The sequence below is a fragment of the Balaenoptera borealis genome, assembly GCF_965194805.1.
Source record: "Balaenoptera borealis genome assembly, chromosome: 7".
Classification (NCBI taxonomy): Eukaryota; Metazoa; Chordata; class Mammalia; order Artiodactyla; family Balaenopteridae; genus Balaenoptera; species Balaenoptera borealis.
Genome location: NC_138864.1, coordinates 68,506,155 through 68,528,467, shown reverse-complemented (window position 1 = coordinate 68,528,467; position 22,313 = coordinate 68,506,155). Strand labels below are relative to the sequence as shown.

At 39.3% G+C, this 22,313-nt stretch overlaps 1 protein-coding gene across 1 annotated transcript in view; it reads right to left on the bottom strand.

The window, feature by feature from the left end:
• COL28A1 (collagen type XXVIII alpha 1 chain) overlaps window positions 1-22,313 on the bottom strand; it is a 167,618-nt gene that overhangs the window by 56,583 nt on the left and 88,722 nt on the right. Inside the window, 7 exon segments of the mRNA XM_082400425.1 lie at window positions 1,719-1,805; window positions 3,760-3,828; window positions 14,970-15,038; window positions 15,314-15,382; window positions 18,844-18,912; window positions 19,437-19,505; window positions 22,242-22,313. Coding sequence (XP_082256551.1) covers window positions 1,719-1,805; window positions 3,760-3,828; window positions 14,970-15,038; window positions 15,314-15,382; window positions 18,844-18,912; window positions 19,437-19,505; window positions 22,242-22,313 — 504 coding nt within the window.

Here is a 22,313-nt window from a genome sequence, read left to right as displayed (position 1 = left end):
GGAGGAACACCACCAATTCAATTTTTCAGTTGCCTCCCTTTTGCAGTGATGGTATAAGCCAGGGTCAGACCAACGAGGTAGGCATCCTAAGGGAAATACTTCTGCCCTGTTGCCAACAGGATGCCAGGATGTCTGGGGAGGTTTTGTGAGGCAGTATGGTCAAGGCTCACTGCCCAGTAACATCGGGCCACTACCCTCCGTGGAGGAAAGGTTATCTCATTTCTGATAAGACTGGATACGTGGCAGTTTTCATTTTGGTTCTTTCCTTATTATGGTAGATTTCCCACCATAGTTTCACTCAGGAGGGGCTTTGAACATGGCATAACCTGAAGGGCATAAGGAAGGGCAGAGTTGGTAAGGATTAATTAAGTGCAGCCCAAGAGGCCCCTATGTAAATAAGGAAATAGTTCCCAGATAACAAAGGGAGAAAGCTGGCACAGCATTTAACTAGGTAGTGATAATGAACTCACAGCACATGTGAACTGAGCTTGGTGACCAGCCAGTGGTCAATTATGGGTTCATTGCTAAAGCAAACTTATAAATACAAAACTATCTTTTAACTGTAGAATTGAAAGATTAAGTACGAAAGATGCTGTTACAAGGAAGCAGGTTTTTGCTGTATTTTCCTGTGCTTGTTCACTATCAGCAGTATTAACTGGACTTTTCTTTGATACTCAGCCTGAAAGATGAAAAACTGTTATGTAAAAGACCTGCAGTGGAAGCCCTAGACTCTGCGTGATAGATTGGAAGATTGATCACAGATTCGATGAGTTTTGCTCTTGACAAAGCTCACTCTTAACACAGGTAGGTGGTTTAATTTCAACACAGCATTTTCACATTTATTATCTTCAGCTCCTACTGTCTCCTGCCTACTAAGAAATTCTGCTATCTGAAAAAGAGTTTATTTTGAATGCTTCCACTTTTTTAGAGCCAATACCAATTAGCCAGGAGGGAATTATTTTTGAAGCTTAACCATAGAAGTTTATTTGGGGGGAAACAAATAGAATGAGAGGGAGCCAGTAACAAAATAAAAAATAAATAAACCATATTAGAAGTAGAAGAGGGAATTGTTTGAAGTTACACAGCAGACAGTAGATGCCAAATTTTGTCTACTGAGACAGGGGAGACCCTGGGAGTCCCATCTTGATAGATAGGCTTGTCGCGGCTGAGACAAATCAAGCAGAATGGATGGTTGTGAACTCAGGTAGCACAGAGTCAGGGTTCTCACCTGGATGCTCAGGAGAATCATGTGGGGGGCTTTTATACCCACGGTACTCAAGCTCTACCCCCAGAGATTCAGCTTTCCTTCTTCTGGGGTAGGGCAGCAGCATTATTCAAAAGCTCCCCGGGTGAGTCCATTGTGAGCTAAAACTGGGAACTTGGGAAGCCCTGGGCAAAGAACGGAGGCTACAGGTGAGGAAGCTAAGGGAGACAGAGCACATGTGGTGGGGCAAAGACTCTCCGTTCAGCTCAGAAACTGGCGGAACAGTAAACCACTGTACCCGTTCAGTTTTTCTTCAAGCTACTTAGGTAATGTTTAGCATTTGTGAAGCTATTGGACTTACACCATGTTTCCACTTTTGGATGATGCCTCTGAAAACTGCTAAGCTTACATTAAGTCTATTTCATAATAGTCGTATTTTGTATTATCCACAACCTCTTCTCCCCATAGCCCTAGTGAATTGAGAGGCGACCCTGGCACACTCCTGTTCACTTACTTTGATTCCTTGTAATCCATAGCCAGGGGGGCCAGGAGGGCCAGGAGGGCCAGACAAGCCTGGCAAGCCTTTCTGCCCAGTATCACCCTGTTAGAAGACAGAGAGAAATCGGAGAGAAGGTTAAGGAGATTTAGAAAGAAACCACAGACTACTGCTCTCAGCTACATTCTCACTTCAGTCTGATGAAGACCTACATCCACGCTGCCCATATTGATATAAAGTAGTGTTTTCACAAAAATTTTAAGCCACAGAATCCTTTGCAAAAATTTTACATGTAATCCAGCTGTAAAGAGATAAGGCAGAGCTGCTTGGCGTAAGCAGAAGCGTTGGACCCGTAGCCTCGTCTGCTTGGGCTCCTCCAAGCTGCTCTACCGTCAACCCCTAGAACACCAGGGGTTCGAAGACCACTCACACATAATTCTATGTAGACTTTACTGTGTTACTCCATTTCAATATGGCGTATTAATTCACAGGGGTTGCAGTTAAAGATTCAGCTATTGATGTGGATCAGAGTTGAATTTTTAAGAAAATATGTAAATGAAGCAAAATGTGCATCATTTCCCAGTATATGTTCCTTACAGCTTAAGTTGACCCCATGTTTCTTGAGGAAAGACTTCTGTGGTCAAATAAGATTGGAAAATGTTCTACACCACGGTATGAATATATTAAAGCCTCTAAGAAGTCCCACAATAGAAAGATTAGTTTAACTTTGTTTATCCCAGAAGTTCCCAAATTAACATTTTGATGAAACAAACTTTGAGAAATCCTGAGTTAATAAAAGTTACTGTATAAGTCAGTCTTTTTCTTTCCAATATGGGAAAAAGCTTTATTTTTTTCTGATTGTAAGAGAAACTCATAGGAAAAAAAAAGTAGAAAAAGAAATAAAAATGACAATGACGAAAAAAAATAGACCCATCATTGCATCACCCAGTGATAACAACTACTAACATCTTGGAGGGATCTTTTTTCCATATAAAGGGATCTGTAAGGTTAAGAAATAGTCCACTGTCAAAATGGAGTTGATGGACAAAAATGGATAAACTAAGAATCTTGGTAATTCTAGGATCCTCAGTCAAATCTTTGACTCATAAAGCCCTTTCCCTTTCCTCTCTGATAATAGGATTCTAATTCACTTCTGTGCATTTTGGGTGTAAATATACGTGTTTGACATTTGAATTTGTGATGGGTGGCTCGCTGAAACCTGTTTTCCCTATGAACATGCCTGATACTTCTTTACCTTCCTTTTTGAACAAATCAAAGGAATATTTGTTAAGCAAATGAATGAACAATTGAAACAGGGCTCCTCAACCTCAGCATAATTAACATTCTGAGCTGGATAATTCTTCATTATGGGAGGCTGTCCTGTGCATTGTAGGGTGTTGTTCGGCAGCATCCTTGGCGTCTACCCTCTAGATGCCAGTAGCACTCCTTCCCCAGTGTGACATAACAACCCAAAATGATTCCAGACACTGCCAGATGTCCCCCTGGGGTGGAAAGGGGAGGACAAAATCTTCCTCATTGAGAAACACTGGATTAAAAGAATAAAAGGATAAATAATCACCAAATTGGAGGCGACAAAAGGAAAAGAAATAGAAATGAGAGCAAAGGGAGCCAAAGGAAGTTCCTCTCACCTTCCACGGGAACAATAAATTAGGCCCTTGCACTGGGGACACAGTGGACTACGTGCACACACACAATAGATCCATCAGCTGGTGTCCTGTTAAAAGGCGACCCGAGGCACCTCTGGCCAAAGTAAACACGTGCTTCTGAATGATGGCACAGCCTCTAAGGAACCTGGGAATATTTTGAGCACTTTGCAATCACTTTTTAAAAAGACATTAACTTTCTAATTTCTTTGGGGGAAGCGAATGGCTTTATAAACCTAAATGTTCTATTTTACTGAAAGTTCACGTGATATGAGAAAATAAGACTCTTCATCAACAATCAAGAAGAAGCTAAGTCAGCATCAGAATGAGCACTTCCTATGCATCGTTATGGGTGGTACCTGACCCTCACCCAGAGCACAGACCTGAGGACTCACCTTTGGCCCTTGGGTTCCTATGCCCCGAGGCCCAGGGAGGCCTGGAGGGCCTCTGACACCGGGCTCTCCCTGAAAACACACAATGAATGACAAGTTATTGATTTAAAAAACCTTTATGTTGTATAATATTTCATATAAAATTTCATATTTCATATTAAAATATTTCATATGAATTTTCATATTCAGAAATATATTTTAAAATCCCAAACCCTTGAATTTGACTAAGATGATAATTGAGCCCTTTTCTTCCATCTCACTTTTCTGTACTTGGTCAAGGGAGTGTTATCCCTCTTTGTTTTCATTTCTTATTGCCATTTATCAAGCCAACTGATACGGGTTCATTTCAGAGCAATAAAGTCCATTAAATTCTTGGCAACCTTAATATATACTTTTCGGAACTCCCTTCTCAGGAATTTGGAAAAGTAATTACTGCCATTGTGAAGAGAGGGAGAAAGAAGAGACAAGAATAAAAAACAAGCGTTAAAAGATATAACCCTCTCCTGAACTGGTTGCTCTCATGTTTTCATGCGACTTGGGTTAGGGATTGGCTTTAGGATACTCCTGCCCCTAGAGTGGTTATGACTGCGGGGTGGGTTCTCTAAAGGCTTTTAGATTCGCCAATGCATGACAGTTTCATAATAGGCAACTATCACCAGAAAGGTGGTGGGGCCTGATTGGCGTGGGTCAGGCCCTGTGGTTAGACCTATTTGAGACGGGAATGATGGGAAGAAGCAGAGAAATGAAAATCTCTTTATTAACCACCTTCTGTGTCCCCAACACTGTGCTCTGCGTGTTCATATATGAGACTTGATATAATTTAGTATTCACAAGAATCCTGTATGACAATGACTAACTTACCTAACTTCTCTGAACCTCTGTAAATTCATCAGATACATAGAAAATCATATCTACCTTTCATGGAGATGACAGTGGGGGCAGACAAAGAATGCCATGCTTCTGCCGCCATGTCTAGCACAGAGCAGGTGCTTAGTAAATCTCAACTCCCCACCCCACCTGGTTTTTTACAGAGGGGACTAAAGTTTGCCCAAAGCTGCACAGCTATCGAGAGGCAGGGCTAGGAGGATGTGGAGAAATAGGAACCCTTGTGTGTTGCTGGTACAGCCACTTTGGAAAACAGTTTGGCAGTTTCTTAAAAAGTTCAACATAATTTTACCATTTGATCAAGTAATTTCACTCCTAGGTATACACCCAAAGAAAATGAAAACATATGTCTACACAGAGACTTACATATGAATGCTCTTAGCAGAATTATTCATAATAGCCCAAACCTGGGAACAACCAAAATGTCCATCAGCCGCTAAATGGATAGACAAAATGTGGTATATTCCGCAATAAAAAGGAATGAACTATAGCTACATGCTACAACATGGATGAACCGCAAAAACTATTCTTAATGAAAGAAATCAAACATTTGAGACTACATATTGTTTGAGTCCATGTACATGAAATGTCCAGAAAAGGCAAATCGATAGAGACAGAAAGTAAGTCATTGGTTGCCTGGGGCCAGGAATAGGAATTAAGAAGGGGGATTAACTGTAAATGGGCACGAGGGACCTTGTTGGGGGGATGAAAATGTCCTAAAACTGATTTGTGTTGATGGCTGTACAACGTGGTAAATGTACTAAAAAAAAAAATCATTGAATTCTACACTTAAAATAGGTGAATTCTATGATAAGTAAAATATGCCTCAATAAAGTTATAAAGAAAAAAAAAGGCCAGAACCAAGCTTTGAACCTAGACTCCCAAGCTCTTAGGCCTAGGTTCTGTTTTGTCCATGTCCTGTTAGGAGCTAAGTAGCTTATATCAATAGCTTTCAACAGTGCAAAAATCATAAATGATAAGAAATGATTAAATTGTTTACGTAGAAAAAATCCCATCTTTTATTTAGCTTTGCTTTCTACTTCCAAACCCTAAAATACTTCTAGAGAAAACAAGACCTTTAAAAATGGGGAAAACCTTTAAACTTTATTACTGAGTTAATTATTTTAATCTCTACTTCATAATTATGTATTCCCTTTTGCTTGCAGGCCACTGTTATGATTCTGGTTTTCTCTATCCATCTCTTCCACTTAATACTTAGCTGCTTTTGAGACCACAGGTGCTAATTATCTCTTTAACACCTCTCTCCTTCTGACTGCCAAATTTTAGTGACCCCAAGTTTCTCCCAGCTTAAATGATCACTCCTATCATCAAGAGTTCCAAGTAGAGAACATGAACTTGTCCTATATTATATACATTTCTGTTATCTCTTCTTTCTTGAGTACTTCTGAGGTACCTTTAAAAGGAGTATCTATAAATTCACCAGGTGAGGGTCTCCAATTATACCTTACTGTTTCACACACTTGCTCCATTTTCTCTCTTATTCAGTTCCCCCAACCGTCACCCTTCAGGAGTGTCTAAAGGCTAAATGCAATAGAATAGCTGCCTCTGTGGACACCTTATTGCCCTCTGTATATTTGAACCTTGGCCAGTGAGCTTTAAGGGTGTGATCCATGTCAACTGTGGTACTGCAGTGTCTACTTCAAACAAGCTATCCATCCTTTTCTATGTAATTGTTGACATATAACTATGTTTTACCTATCACAGTTGTCTTTTGTAATCTCTTGATCTATGTAAATATAACCTGATATATGCTTTTATGAATCTGATAGACTTTAAACCAAGACTTATCTTAACACATTCTGCAAGTGTTAGAGTTGGTCAGTAACAGGTTTTAGGGTGGTTCCTTGGTGTTTATGGATCATACTTTTCAGTAGATGGGAATATCAAGCCCTTAATGAGCTGTGTAAGTCCACAGAGATAGTGCCCCTCCACTATGGTGGGTTCTTGAAAATGTATAGTGTCTTTTGTTCCATGGGCCATGCATCCATGCTAGACCACAACAAGGTGAATGAGCACAAGAGGACCGTGGTCAGGACTCATTTCATCCCTTGATAACTCTGGTTGTGCTACAGTGCAGCACCAATGGTACCTAAGAGGTGCATTTACTATGATATTTTCAGATATGTAGTTTTATTGTCTGTGGATAGAGTGACATTCACAAATAGGATTTTACAACAGGTACTTGCATAGCTGGACTTTGCTTCCCACGCAGGATCTAAGGTTATTGGAGCCTGCAGAGGGAGCCCTTGCATTAGGAGATAATGAAAAGACCTGAAAGCAAATTCTGGAGTTGCCATTTTTAACTTTGTCCATCAATTTCATAAGACCAGAAGTCTTATAAATCCTACCCCTACCCTCTCATCTCCACTCCCTCAAAAAAAGAATTACTATTTAGATTGCCTACAGCTTCCTCTTGGCCCACAAAAGGGATTCTGGATGGGAGATACTCCTTTCAATTTCATAGAAAATGGCCAAGTTTAGGACTTTCTGCAGTGCTTGCATATATGAAATTAGCAAATGATTCAGTAAAGGTTTTACCTAGACCATAACCCTGCAGTGTGGTTAGTTTCAACCTCATTAAAATCATACATAATCTTATGATGGCCCAATCATTCATTGAACATTTTACATTTTAAAAGAAAGAAAAGAAGAAAAAGAAAGCAAAGGCACTATCACATGCATTCATTTTCTCTTTGGCAAATATTTGCTTTGGTTAATATGAAAATGATTATAATTAATTTTTAATAAAAGAACTCATAATTAACATTTATTTTTTATCATGTGGCAGGAACATTTTAGCCATTATCTTATCTGAACTTCTTAATATCAACTTACTGCATTTTATACATAAGGAAACTGAGGCCTAAGAGGATACATGATTTGCCAAAAACCATGCAGCTGGAAGCAATTCAAACCCAGGTCTGACTCCAGAGTCCGTCTCCCAGCTTGGCGTTGGCTGGAGCTAGATGCAAGATGATAACTTCTCCCCAGACTTGTTTCCAGCTGCCATTTAATGCAAAGACGATGGCTATGTGGCTGTGAAAGTCCTTTTCCTACATTGAGTCAATCACACTCTCTCAAAAAGAAGAAAGAAAACATCCTGATTGTAAGATTCCCAAGAGGCCCACACAACCTACACAAGTACCCAGCTGTCTAAGGCTTCCCTTTCCCTTTGCCTCTATTGCCATTCCTCAGTTTTGTGGTTTTCCCCGATGTTTCAATTGGTTTCATTCCAGATCTCCTAGCTACACAAATTCTTACTCTCTTTTTATCCATACTGCAAATATACTTCATTTGGCATAGTAATGCGTACCCCGACTACTACTACTACTACTACTACTACTACTACTACTACTTTAGTGTGTCAGAATTCATAAAAATGTTCTGTAGACATTATTCCATTCACTTCGCAGAATAACCCTTTGATGTAGGCTTATTATCCCAAGCCACAGATGAGGAGGCCAAGTCTGAGGGAGATTAAATGACTTGCTGAGGTTACAGAGCTAATAAGTGGTAAAGGTTTCAAGTGGACCAGTGATAAGGAAATAGTTTGTTATACATTTTATGTTTTTTTTTAAATTAATTTATTTATTTATTTATTTTTGGCTGTGTTGAGTCTTCGTTTCTGTGCGAGGGCTTTCCCTAGTTGCGGCAAGTGGGGGCCACTCTTCATCGTGGTGCGCAGTTCTTTCACTATCGTGGCCTCTCTTGTTGTGGAGCACAGGCTCCAGACGCGCAGGCTCAGCAACTGTGGCTCACGGGCGTAGTTGCTCCGTGGCATGTGGGATCTTCCCAGACCAGGGCTCAAACCTGTGTCCCCTGCCTTGGCAGGCAGATTCTCAACCACTGCGCCACCAGGGAAGACCCCCTTTTATGTTTTATAAGATTTAAATATAATATTTGAGAAGATAGTACTCTTAGAGACAAGACAGCCCGTTAGACTTTCTCCCCCTACATATATTAATAAAGCTTTAATCACCGTTTCTCCCTTTGTTTGTGCCAGTTAAGTCTCTGTCACTCTATGAGAGGGCTGTGGAAGCAGGTTACAGTTGTTCTAAAAGTGATTTCATGCTTTTCTACTTTGGGACAATAAAAAACAAATTGAATTCACTGTGAAAAGAATTAGCCTCTCAAGGATTTCCCCCAAAAAATGTTACTCTGAAGAGTCCACTAAATGATGAAACCAAGGAATGACTGAGTTTTAAAATAAGGTAGAAGAAGTCAAAGTGATGATTAGCAGTTGCTTAATGTTTCTTTCTGGCTTTTAAATAAAATTAAGGTATAACTACTAAGGCTCCAACTACCACAAATATAAGCACCACTCTGGAATGAATTATGTAACGAGTATATGTAACGGTTTGGTGACTCCTGAATACCTCAATTGTGGTTGCCAGGATGTCAATGAAAATTTTAGAGGCCTTCTTCTAAGCTTATGGACAGACAACCCAGATATTGATAATGTGTATTAATTATAGACTGGCCATTGTCATACAACTCAGTTGCTTTTCACTGACACCCTTTAAGATGAAAAGGGAGACAGTAACAATTACCAGCACACTTCTCAGGGGGATGGGGAAACAAGAAGGTGCCAGAAAACCAAAACTCAAGTCACTATAACATTTCCTTTAGTGTATTTTCCCAGCTTTAAATTTCAAAATATTTAAAATAATTTCAATTCTTCAAATCAATTTCTCTCCTAGAACTTTAATATTTACCCCAAAGCAACAGTATCTTAAATGATAACTTAAAAACTTGCTTTAGGATTTGGGAGGATTTGTTGTTGATTGCTTCTTCCTTTTCTCAAAATCAACTCATCAAAGATGAGCAAATGATTCTCCTGTACCAAGAATCTCACTGGAAAGGGACACTTTCTTATTTAGTTGAGTTAGAAACCTCAAAAATAGAAACGTTGACAGCGCCCTTAATGTCAGGGAGAAGAGAAGGCTCTCTTGTACGGATATTCAATATAATTTTCCACTGGGGGAAAGTTCCTCCAGTCTGCATGATTAAAAATCAAAATGTGTTGATGGTGACGTGGGTGTTGAATGATAAGAGGATTTAGTGTGCATTCTTAAGGCTGAAGGGAAGGTATGTATGTACTCCGGGGAAGAGAAATGCAGAGCTAGGAAAACAGCAAGGAGAAATGAAAGCAATACTGAAAATTATAAGGTAGACTACATTCCAGCTCTGATTTCAGAGATCATGCATGGAACTGTATTGGGGAGTAACCTTGAAAAGTCACCTAGTCAAGTGACCTTTTCTGGCATCTGAAGGTCCAATTGCCTGGTATTTAAACTTGATATGGCTCTGGCTTTAATTAGTCCTCTTTTCAAGCTGATTGTCCTTCCTGTAGCAATTTTGCAGTCATATTATAAAAGGTGGGTTTCTTCAACCCCAATTTGGAATCATGGACCCTCAACTTTACTAGCATTAAGTCTGTATCCTAGGCCAGCCCTCCTTGTCAGACACAGTTCAAAATGGAGTTCCTTGTCCAGTCCATGTCCACCAGTGGAATCCACAAATTCCTAATGCATCTCTGCGTGAATCGCTCCTCTGTTCCACCACTGCCTCTTGGTGGTGTGCACATATGTGAGCCATTGCAGAGAACAGAGGGGCGATTCAGATGCTGGGAACATTTTTAGAATAATGATACTCAGTGGAATTTCACATAGACTTCCATTTTAATTTATGAATTTGGGTCACCTTTGTCAAATAAAGCATGTATTTATAATATTCAAACATTTAAAGCTTTTGGAAAATGTTTAACTCTTTGGGTTTTAGGTTTATGCTTCTGCTTAATGTTTACATAATTTGTTTTGACAATGGAAAAACTAGAATGGAAAGAGAAACAATCTAACTGTACACTAAACAGTGCCGAGGTAGTTGGAAAATGGACAGTATTGAAGACTGAGCATCTGTAGATCAGGACAAGTCATTCTACCTGCTCTGATTTATTCATGCACTTAGTTTTTCATTCATTCATCCATATTTATAGACTCCCTCTCACACTGAACACAATATAGTATCAACACTGTTTATATTGTAAAGGGACAAGTTGCTCAACCTCTCTGGCTCTTGATTTCCTTATCTATAAAATAAGAGAGTTGTTAAAAATGCCATGAGCTTCTGGAAATATTTAGGTAACATATAATATTTAGGTCATATACAATCATGATAACAACAACAACAACCCAACAAGCCTTTTCTGCCCAGACTTTATTCCAACCACTTTATGGTTAAAAGGTCCCTTGAGGGCTCCAAAGCCAGGTTAAGGTTCCTCTTTGCAAGAATTGGCCTAAGCTCAACTGCCCCAAAGCTTTGGGGAAGGCCTTGGCTTTCTCTGTGATGAACTAGCACACTGATGGGGGCTGAAAGAGCTGAGGGAGGTGCCTGGTAAGATGCTCCTGCCCTTCTGGAGCTCAGGAGAGCCACTCCTTGTGGTCCTCGTCCAGGAGGCCAAGAACAAACTCTCACCCTCAGAGATGTCAGTGAATCAGCCCTGGGGTGATTCACTAGCCTATGGGGGTGAAACTACGGAAGCAAAGAATTATCTGGGCTTCTCAAAGGGAGATAAGATTTATATAATGATGGTCCCCAAATCACAAAGGGTCCTTCTAGTCTTTCTGGGCCCAGTAGAGAAATGGCAGCAGTGTTAGGTAGAATCTTTGAGCTTGCCCTCCCCACCATCGTGCAGACAATTTGGGTCTAGGGTTCAGGGAACTGGATGAGCGCTTCCAACTTAGCAAAAAGACCCCGAATTGTCAGTTCCTCTTTCTGGCATGTTTCCAAAGTAGATTTTAGGGACTTCCCTGGTGGTCCAGTGGTTAAGACTCCACACTTCCCCTGCAGGGGGCATGGGTTCCATCCCTGGTCAGGGAACTAAGATCCCGCATGCCTTGCGGTGCGGCCAAAAAACTAAAAAAAAAGTGGATTTTAAAACTGTATCTACTATCTCCTTGGAAATTGTAGTTTTTACAAGAATTTTAGAAATCTCTCAGAAGCCCTTGTCAAAATTTGGATTACATTCATTCAAGGGAAGTGTATAGAGTAGTACTATAACCACTGATGTCATAATGGAATTCTTCCACTTGGAAAAAAGCCATGGAGTGCCACAAGGGTGCAAGATGTCAGGGACTGCTTTTTATATGTTTTGAAACATAGAAGCTTTGATTCTAATGTCTGTGTCAAATGCTAAACACATGTGACCTTAACTAAATATCGCAAAACCCACCATAAATTAATCGTCAACCTTAACGGTTTCCTCATTTCAAAACACATTTGTTTTGTAAGTTAATGCCCTAAGGCCAACATTTTAAGGTGACAACACAGAATTTAAATAAGAAACATGTCTGATATATATGTCTATACAATTACACACACATGCGTGTGCATGCACACAAACCCACACATTTCCATGCACTTACAATTTCTCTGCCATTTTAAGGAAAAATGGAAGGAGAGGAATTTTGCACACATTTGAGTCCTGTGCTTTTGCTACCATTGGCAACCTTAGGTTTTTTGAGAGTCTCACCTCCACTTTACCAAACCAAAAGGACAAAGTTAAGTGGAATTAGACTTTTCCAAATATTTCCCTTTCTTTACCAGCTTCTGTTGGGCTGTGTGTGCTTGTGTGTGTGTGTCCAAAAGTTTTCTTCAGGAAAAAAAAATGAAAAAGGGCCCATAAAGTCTCTAAGCCTTCTATAAAAGAAGAGAGGTGATTCTGAAAGTTATTCAAAGCTGGTGTTTGCTTTTGGAATTTCCTTTATTTTCAAGTTCATGATCCACAGGTTCTTTGATTCTAAGACTAGCTTGCACTCTTGACATCTCCTTCCAGGGCTAGAGAGGGCCAGGGTAATGCATTTTCCCAGCATCCACAGGAAGGGGCGACAGAGAGAAGGAGAAGGCAGCGGGATGGAGGCAGGTCCTCGCCTGAGTTCCCATCTCCCCTCAGTAGACGTGGGCTGGAGGCTACTGCTTCCACTCAGCCTCCTGTGTGAGTTAGCAGAGGGAATGTGAGTTTCGCTTAAGACATCTTCTGGCAACATGCTGTTAACAACAACAGAAAATAGGCAGGATAAAATTTTGAAAGAACATTTTTTTTTTCCTGTGATTTTTCCCCTTAAAATGTGTATGAAAAAAATACAAGTGACTTTTAGAGGGAAATGATAAATGAACTCATTTAGTAAATGTTTAGTCTGCATGTTAAATAACCTGACATGGTGGAACATGCACAAGAGTCAAATTTTTAAGTGCTCACTATCTGTGCTTAAGTGCCCGTCTTTATTATTACTGCTAAATGTAAAGCAGTAACGCAATGGTATAATTTAATATAATACAATGTATACTTATATAAAATATTTATAATAATCTACTCTGTGGAAATGTAAATGGTTACATGCTTCCATTGGAATACAAATGCATTCCAGTATATTTAACACATGCCTTATTTTGAATAGGAATAAGCTTCTAGTTCCATAACTAAAGGAATGTTTAGTGTAAAAACAAAAGTTTTTACCAATGTTTTGCTCAGCAGAAAGTAATGTGGTTTACATATTGAAGTTCCTCTTTCTATTTTTAAATTTTAACATTTTGACAGATACTTTGCCTTAAAGAATAAATATAGATAAAGAATATTTCAATACGCAAATTCAAATGAGGATCAGATTCAGTCCTGAGTCAGACAAGCCAGAACCTTGACAAAAGCACCTAGGGTGTCTGTCCTCAGCACAGCCTACTCAGCACTTTTAGACACGTCTCCCTGACTTTCCTGATTACCCTAACACACAGAGATGGGCAGGAATCAAGATCTCCTTTAGAGATGAATTGAGTGCCATGGGTCTCCAGTCTTTCATTCTACCTGGGAGAGGCCAAAAGGGTACTTGCCCCACTGTACAGAAGCAGTATCAAGGTGTCAACACTCCCAAATGCTGGGGCAGAGGCCAAAAGCTCAAGACAAAAAGTTGACATTAGGCCCTTACAACCTCTTTCTCTAATGACCTGGAAGCATTTGAAAAACTAAGTGAGTAGGTATATTTCTAAGGAGAATTTCACTCTGTAGGGTAATACTGATTATTCATTTTCCATTCATTCAACATGTTATAGAGTTCCTACTGGGTAGCACATCTAGTTCTGGTACCAAGAATTTAGTATGACAAAGAGCCGGCCTGCAGGAAAATTGATACTCTTGTGAAGTATGCAGAGCAGTAAATAAGCAAGATGATTTCAGAAATGCTGCATGCTGTGGAGGAAACACACTGGGGGACGTGACAGCGATGGGGGTGGGGAGAGGATTGTCTTTTGTATGGCGGACAGGGAGGCAAGATTTGAGACCTGAAGAAGGAGCTATCCTGACAAAGCCAAGGTCTGGAAGCAGGAATGAGCTGAAGGAGGGCAGGCCAGTGTGGCTAGAGGTGGGCAGCAAGGGAGCAAGGGGCGGGAGTGGCAGCCAAGTTGTGAAGGGCCCCGGAGGCCATGGAAGGTGCTTGGAGTTTGTTCTCTGTACAAAGAGAAGCCATTAGAGAGTTTTTTTGAGAAGGAAAGAGATGTGATCTGATTTATGGTTTTAAAAGATCAATTTGCCTGCTAGGTAATAGAAGGGCAGAGGTGGAAGAGGGAAGACCAGTGAAGAGGTTTGAATAGCCCAGGTGAGAGATAATGGTGGGCTGCCTGATGGAAGCAGCAGGAGAAAAGCAGCCAGAAGCAAGATATATCTTGAAGGTAGAACTGATGGGATTTACCATAGGACTACACGGGGAGGGAAGAGAGGGAAAGGAAGGACCAAGAATGACTCAGGTATCATGGCAGGAGCAAAGGGTGCTCGGTAGCACCATTTCCAGGCTTATGGAGTGAAAATCCAAGGCTTTATTTTGGATGTTAGGTTAGAGTTGTCTGTGAGAAATCTCAGAGGAGATGTATGGTAAGAAACTAGACGTGTGAAAGCAGGGCTTAGAGGAGGGAAGATAGAAACCTGGAGGCCATCAGTGTGCAGATAGTGATTAAAGCCATGGTATCGAATGAGAGCACTTAGGCAGAGGCGTGGCCAGAGAGGGGAGGGATCTGAACCAAAGTCTGTTCTTGGTACAGGAAGACCAGGCAGCAAAGGAATGTGAGGGTTGCTACCAAAAACCATAAAGTTAATCTACATGTTCAAGTGAGTACAAGGCCCAGGAAGTCGATAGATGAGGAAAAATCACTTGATCAATTCTGTAGATGCTTCTCCTCTTCTATCATGTCTGATAAAGATTTTCACCTTTACCAAACTAAAGGTACATTTTTAAAAGCTACTGTTACCTACTTTAAAGGCTTACCTTTGCTCCAGTGTCTCCCACTCCACGTAAACCCCTTGGTCCAGGGGGTCCTGGTAATCCTTGAGGGCCCTGAGATGACATAATAAGGGGGCGAGGAAGCAACCTTGTTGTGTGCAGTGTTCAGGAAGGAAGGAAGGAAGGAAGGAAGAGGAAAGGAAAGGAAAGGAAGGAGGGAGAAAGAAAAAAAAGAAAAGAAAAGAAAAGAAGGGAGGAAGGGAGAGAGAGAGGGAGGAAAGGAGAGGGGGAGGGATGAAAGGAAGGGAAGGAAAGGGAAGAGAGGAAGGAGGAAAGGAGGAAAAGAGGGAGGGAGGAAGGACGGAAATAAAAGCAATGTCCACACTTACAGCCACACCAGGATAGCTGTCACCTTTGAGTCCTGGAGCGCCCACTGGTCCCCGAGGGCCTTGGGCACCCTGGGTAAATTCCAACACCAGGAGATATCATAAGACTAAACTATGAAACACCTGGCAAAACTTAAGCACAAAACCAACTCAACATGCCAAAGGTGGATTTGATAAGTGCAAAGGAATGGTTTGAAAAATTTTAGAAGGAAATATGGCAACTCCTTATCTCCTCATAAGTCTTACCCATGGAATGAGTGTAGGGAATATATATGAACCATTACAAAGTCCTCTATAGGAAACACACTTCATGGGCATTAGAAAAGGGCTAGTTGCTGATATTTTAATTTTAAAAATTACCAATTTTTAATGCATCATAAATCAGGAAGTATAAAATGAGAAAATTTAGTAAGCATCATGTGAGAAGAGTAGAGAAGAATATGTAGTAAAAGTTTAAGTATAAAATAAGATACTGTAGGTTACCTATTATTATATTACATCTATTATCTTCCTCAATGGGGCCCAAATTAGGTGAGGAATAAATAAGCTCAAATAAAAATTAAAAACAGATTAATCTTCAAAGAACACTTTATAAAAGAATAGGACATAAGAGTTTGTGGTTCATATCCTGAGACCTAGGAAAAAGTTATAAATACTGCTTTACCGTGATGACCTTGGGCATCACAAACTTTTAGTAGCAACTACTGACCTCCTATATAGAGGACAGGGAAGGAGAATTGTTGCCTTTTGAACATTAGAGTTCTCTGTACAAATCGAACTCGGAGAAATTTCTGGCTAAATTAAAATGGAGAAAAAGAAAAAAAGAGGAAGACTCTTACCAGAGAAGATTTATTAATTGTAAGTCTACTACACTTAAATTTAAAACATTTCTATTTATACCACATTCCGTTCTGTTGCTGTGATAACTCTTATAATGGCCCTTGTCAATACACGTCAATTATTTTGATAAAGAGCTGTTCACGTTTTTAAATATTTATGTTTTTCCACATTAGGAGGAAGCTCTACTAACAGACAGACCTTTGTTTTCCAAGATTGGAAGAAGTATCAGGATTCTTAATATTTGTATTATGTGCAAGCAAACGCTGAAATCAAACCGCCATTATTCCAAGCCAAAGTGTTGCCCAAAATCTAACTCCCCAAAACTGCTCCTGATTCTACTCCTATGAATGAAGGATTGGGAAAAAAAATTCTTCAAGCCATTTAAGCAATACGAAAGTTAAATTGATTTTGAAAATCATGAATGCAATAGCTGTTATTTCCTATTAAAACAAAGAGACTGGCTTTATGTGGTTAACGTTCTTAAGAATGATCTTCAGAAAACATGTGGCCACTTATAAACACTTAAGGTACAATTTATCATCAACAAAAACCCAAGGTGATCTCTTAAAGTTGTATGACAGAGAAAAAACAAATTGTTCTGGAGAGGTGAATTTTGGTGTATTCCCCACTAAGGAAATGGTCACTTCTCAGAAGCAATTTATTATACTATTCCAATTATGTTCAAGGTTAAAATGCTAAACATTTTCTATGGGACAGGTCCTAAAATAAGATGCCCATTTCTCTGCATGCTTACACAAGCAGCAGGCCAGCAACAAAACGAAGCAGTAACTGCTTCCTGGTTAAGTTGAAAGGAAAAAAATTGGAAACAAAATTCACTTTCAGTTTTCATTTCTAAGTTCCAAGCCTATAACAGATTATCAGCAGCTGTTATTGTTTATCCTCTGGCACCCAGAGTGGGGGGAAAGCCACTGAAACATTCATAGTTTTTGAACATTTTTTTTCCTAGGGATTTTTGTCCTCTCTCCTACAAAAATTTCGGTTAGCTTCTTACTTCTAATGTTAATGCGGGTGGGGAAAGGGCAGTGTTCTCGCTCAGATTTTTATTTTGGACGCCTCACAGTATTTCTATGGATGGAATTTTGCCACTTGGTCTTTCTGCACTGGATTCAAGAAAATGTCTTGCAGAGTGATTCACTTGGAAGTGTCTCTCTCATTCAACAGAAATTAGGGGAGAAATCTTCATCAGGTGTTTCGAAATGGGCTTTAAAAAAAATCTGGGAGGTCCCTGAAGTGATACACAAAACTGAATTTAACGTGCCAAAACCTTGATCAGACATTTAACCCTCCAAGAGCTTAAAAACCAATGCATTAGGGAAGAATGGCAGAAAGAGTATCATTAGAGGCCAAGGGATTAGAAAATTGATTGAAGAGGCAAATAACTTTAAATACTATCACCAAAGACGCCTAATAATGATCAGTAGAAAACAGGTGGAGATTTTAAACCCCGGCTGCACATTTAATTAGAGTTTATTTCTATTGTAAAGAATAGTATAAGGAGAGAGAAGTAACTTTAAATCACAGACCTAGGAATACACAGATTCAGGAAGTTATCAAACAATATGAAAAATGTCACCCAAATGTTCTTGATTGAGGTTATATCTGTAGTTTTAGCATTAGGAAATTTGGAATATTTTCCTTGAGTCATACATAACTTGGTTTTCCGTAGAATTTTTACATATCTTGGGTTCCTATGTGCCTCAGAGTCTGGGGAGAAGGATGACCATCTTGTTCTGGTTTGCCCAGGACATTCTCTGTTTTAGCTCGAAATGCCACATCCCGGAAACCTCTTCTGTCTCAAATAAGCCAGAAGATCATCACTCTAGGAAGGAGGACCCTTAAAGTGATTAAGAACAGCAGAGGTCAGGATCTTACCTCATTCTTCAAAAAGAACCACTCCAACTTATGTCAGTATATAATAGGTTTTGCATTATATTTCAAAGATGATTCTAAGTTTTCTTTTTTGAAGTTTGAAAATCACTGACGTTAGTACTTGAACCCTTTCATCTAGAAGAGACAATCTGATAAACTAAAGCCAGCTTCAAAGCTACATAACAACATGCTACTAACTTAATAAGTGCTGATTATGGAGCCCTAAAGCCTGTTCTCATAAACAGCGATGTGCTTGTTGACATTTGGAACGTAGAATTTTGCTTGATGCTGGGTTTTATGTGAGGAGGGAAATGGTACTCTGTTGCCATGGGAAAAAAGTGTTGATTACTTAAAGCTGTCTTCTATAATTATTTGCATTTTCATTTGAAATAACTCTGAAAGATGGACAACAAAGCAGGGAAATCTGATTCAGTAAAGTTTCCAAACATGAACTTTTTGGACAATGTTTTACAGAAGAGATACATTGGCCATTAATATGTAAATGAAGGAGGCTAGAGGCCATATAATCTCATATAAAAGATATTACAAAAAGAGCATTTTCAGTCAACTGTTTAGTCAGCAAACATTTTACCAGAGGAGCTATCATCCCCCACATTTATGAAAAATAAATGATCTGCTAGCTTGATTTTTTAAAAAGGGAATAGTGTATTCTTACATTTCAGTTCATCAACGTAGAGACTTCAAGTAGAACAATCACAATCATCAATTTATGATGCATTAAATCTACTTTCACTTCTCTCACATACAGGAAAAAAAAACGAAAGAACATGAATAAAGGATACGTTTGGTGCTCGAATAGCAATTCCAGGTTCTCCTTTAAATCCAGGAACCCCAGGTCCTCCTCTATCTCCCTGTACATTTCAAATAATGTTCACAGTTTCAGGCTTTAGATTTTATGATAAACCATAATGGCACAGAGCAAAAAAACCATTGGCCAATTATAAAGGGCTTAATCTACTAGAATCAGATCCTGAGAGAGTACATCTTCTAATGTATTTGAGGAGAGTTTCAAATCGTAAGCAAATAAAAACTGTCAGTAAAGACTACTAAGCTGTTCAGAGAAAGGCCACTGAAATAATAGATGGCTCTCTAGACTCAAATATTTAGACTGTGAAAACGTCCGGGAATGCTCTTACATCTGAGTGGATTTCTTTTCTGCCAGAATTTCTGATTAGCAGATTATTCTGAACAAATGCAATAAATTCTTACATGCTTTAGGGTCTAGGATTTAAGGGAGGTAGTTCAAGGTAAAGTGACAAGTTCAAGACTAGGAGCAAGAAATCTGGTTTCTAATCTTAAATTTGCTGCTGGCCTTTCCCACTCCAACTGCCAAAGACCCAAGTAAAAGAAAAAAACTATTCCCAAGAATGCATACCTTTGGCCCAGGTGGTCCAGGAATTGATGTTCCAGGCATCCCAAAAGGGCTCATAATCCCTGGATCACCCTTAAAAAAGAGCAAAATACCCATTACATGTCAAACAAGGAAACCATATACAGGAATTATATTAAAAAATATAAAAATTTATTTCCAGCATTTTAAAGTATTGTGACCTGTTTCACAGACCAATGTGAAAATATTTGAGCATCTTTGTTAAGCCACTACTAAAGTTGTTGATGATTAAAATTTCACTCCCTTTAATAAATGCATTCAGTTAATTCCTGAGTAATAGGAAATTTCTCTCTCTTGTGCATCCTTTTATTAGCTAATAAAAATCATGCAATTCATGGTGATTCACTTTTGTGTTTGTATGCCAGGAAGCTCAGAGGGAAATATTTGTTCCATTATAACAAATAGCTTTAGTGTAAGTTTTTGAGTATACTTGGTAGGTAAATAATGTTCCTTCTAGTTTATAACTTTTTCCTTTGTTATTTTATTTTATGGTCCACAGTATATCAGTCTTCCATTGTATGGTATCTCACGTCCCTTATTAAAAGTAGAGAGTTTATGGTTTAAAAAAATGAAATTTTGAACAGGAAAATTAAAACATTTCTCTTTTTTTTTTTTTTTGTCTCAGTGTGAGTCTCAATAAAGACTCAGTCTGGAACAACAAGCAATGTCTCTGTCCTACCTGGTTCTAGATCAGTGATTTTCAAATTTTAGGGAACAGAGAAATCATTAGAGAAATCTGGTAAAATATAGGGTCCAGGGTTTCAGCCCTGGAGATTTTATTTCAATAGGTCTAGGGGCTGGGCCCAGGAATATGAATATTTATGAGGCACCTCTGGTGATTCTGATAGAAGTACCACTACTGCACTTTAAAACACTGTGCAAAGCAATGTCTTTATTTTTTTAACTTATTTTATTGAAGTATGTTTGATTTATAATGTTGCATTAATTTCTACTGTACAGCACCTATATAACAATCATTTAAAAATGGTTTTCACATTTTTGAATGATTGTTAAATAGGTGGCCACGTAATAGCCTCAATTTTGCTTCTTGGCCCAAAAAGCCTAAAATATTTGCTCACTGTACCTTTACCAAAAAATTGGCCTCCTCCTGCCTTAGAGAATTGACTGTCTGGTCCTCCTGCTTCCTCCAGGAGGGACTCTATCAGTCAGACGCACTGGTGATGACTCCTGCCCCAAGCCACCTCCATCTTCACAGCTGAGGCCTCCCTCTGTGCTGATTCCATAATACAACCAACAGGCTGAGCACACTGGCCGCTGGGGCCAAGTGATGCCGAGGCCTGTATGTGCCAGTCCTTAATTCCAAACCTGTATGGCAATGGCACAGGACACGGCCAGGGTTCTGGCAACAGATAACCACCCTATTCAATCCCATGGCAAAGGGATAAAACATTAACCTGTTAAAATATTCACTAACACCAGGTGAAGCAAAATGATGCTTCTAGATTTAATCTATTCTGCTTTTTTAAAGAGAAGCCAATTACTTTTAAATACAAAATTGTATACATAGAAAGTATACAATTCTTTTAAAGACCCTTATTTAGGTGTATGTTTTGAAATATGGCAATTCTTTATCAGAAAAAACTTTCTTTCAAAATACAGAAAAATATTCACGTTGAGTCAGCTTAACTAAGACATAGAGTAATCACTGTTGTTAATACTAATCCAACACATTTCCTGTATAATGGCTTTTCTCATCATGTGCTCCTTGAACTACTTGCAGCAGAAGACATTTATTTAGGAAATGCAGATTCTTGGGACCCACCCACATACTAAATCCAGATCTCTAGGCATGGCACCAAGAAATAGGGGTTTGTAACAAGCTCCCAGGCAATACTGATGACTCAGAAGTTTAAGAATTACTTGTCTATAGGGGATGCCTTATTTTTTTGTACCTGCTCGTATCTTGCCGGTACCCTTTTTTTAAGTTGTTCTTTAATAGTCTGGTCCTTGAACAGAACTCCCTGTTTCTTTCTTACAATTAGCATCTTCCTAGAGCCCTGAACTCTCTCAGGTGTGCAATTTCTGTTTCCTGACACGTCCAGATGACCTCCATATTCTCTCCTGCTTAGTCAGGACACATATCTAATTTCTTGCTTCACAATTTCCTTACTTATTCCTCAGCACCCTGTCTCGGGCAGTTTATCAGGACACATATGCCCTACTATCCATTTCACATATTGATTTTTTTCCTCTCTGAATAACTCCATGTATTGAACACTTACAATGTGCCAGGAACCATGCTAAGTTCTTTATTCACTCTTTTAAGTCTTCGCAACAACCCTGTGAAATACATACTATTACTCTTTTCTTTGTACGGTTGAAGTTGACTGGCCCCCAGAAGTTCCGGGGCGGAGGAGGACGAGAATCCCACTCTCCTGCCTTCTGAAGCCCTGCTCCTCATCCTCACTGCATTGCCTCTCAGTCTGGGACTTTTTTGTTCTTATTCAGCAAAACAAGATGATAGAGAATTGATATCTTCTATGGTCCTAACTTTATCCCAACTACTGAATATTTTGCTGTTACTAGAGAGGACTGACACACAGATTCTCTCCTAGCAGAATGAATATTTCAATGAAGATCACATGTTTTATGCAATCTCTTTATTCCATTCTATTATGGTCTGAAATAGTGTGTTTTCTAAAGCCTTTTTCATTTGGGGGCTTTTGTTTTGTATTTGTTGAGAGGAAAACAGTGGAAATCTAATATTCCATTAAAACCAGGCACAATTACAATCTCCCCAAAGCAAAAATGAGAATATAAGAAACATACCTTTGGTCCTTCAGGCCCTGGAAATCCCCTCTGTCCTTGATTTCCTTTGCTCCCTTTCTTTCCTTCATCACC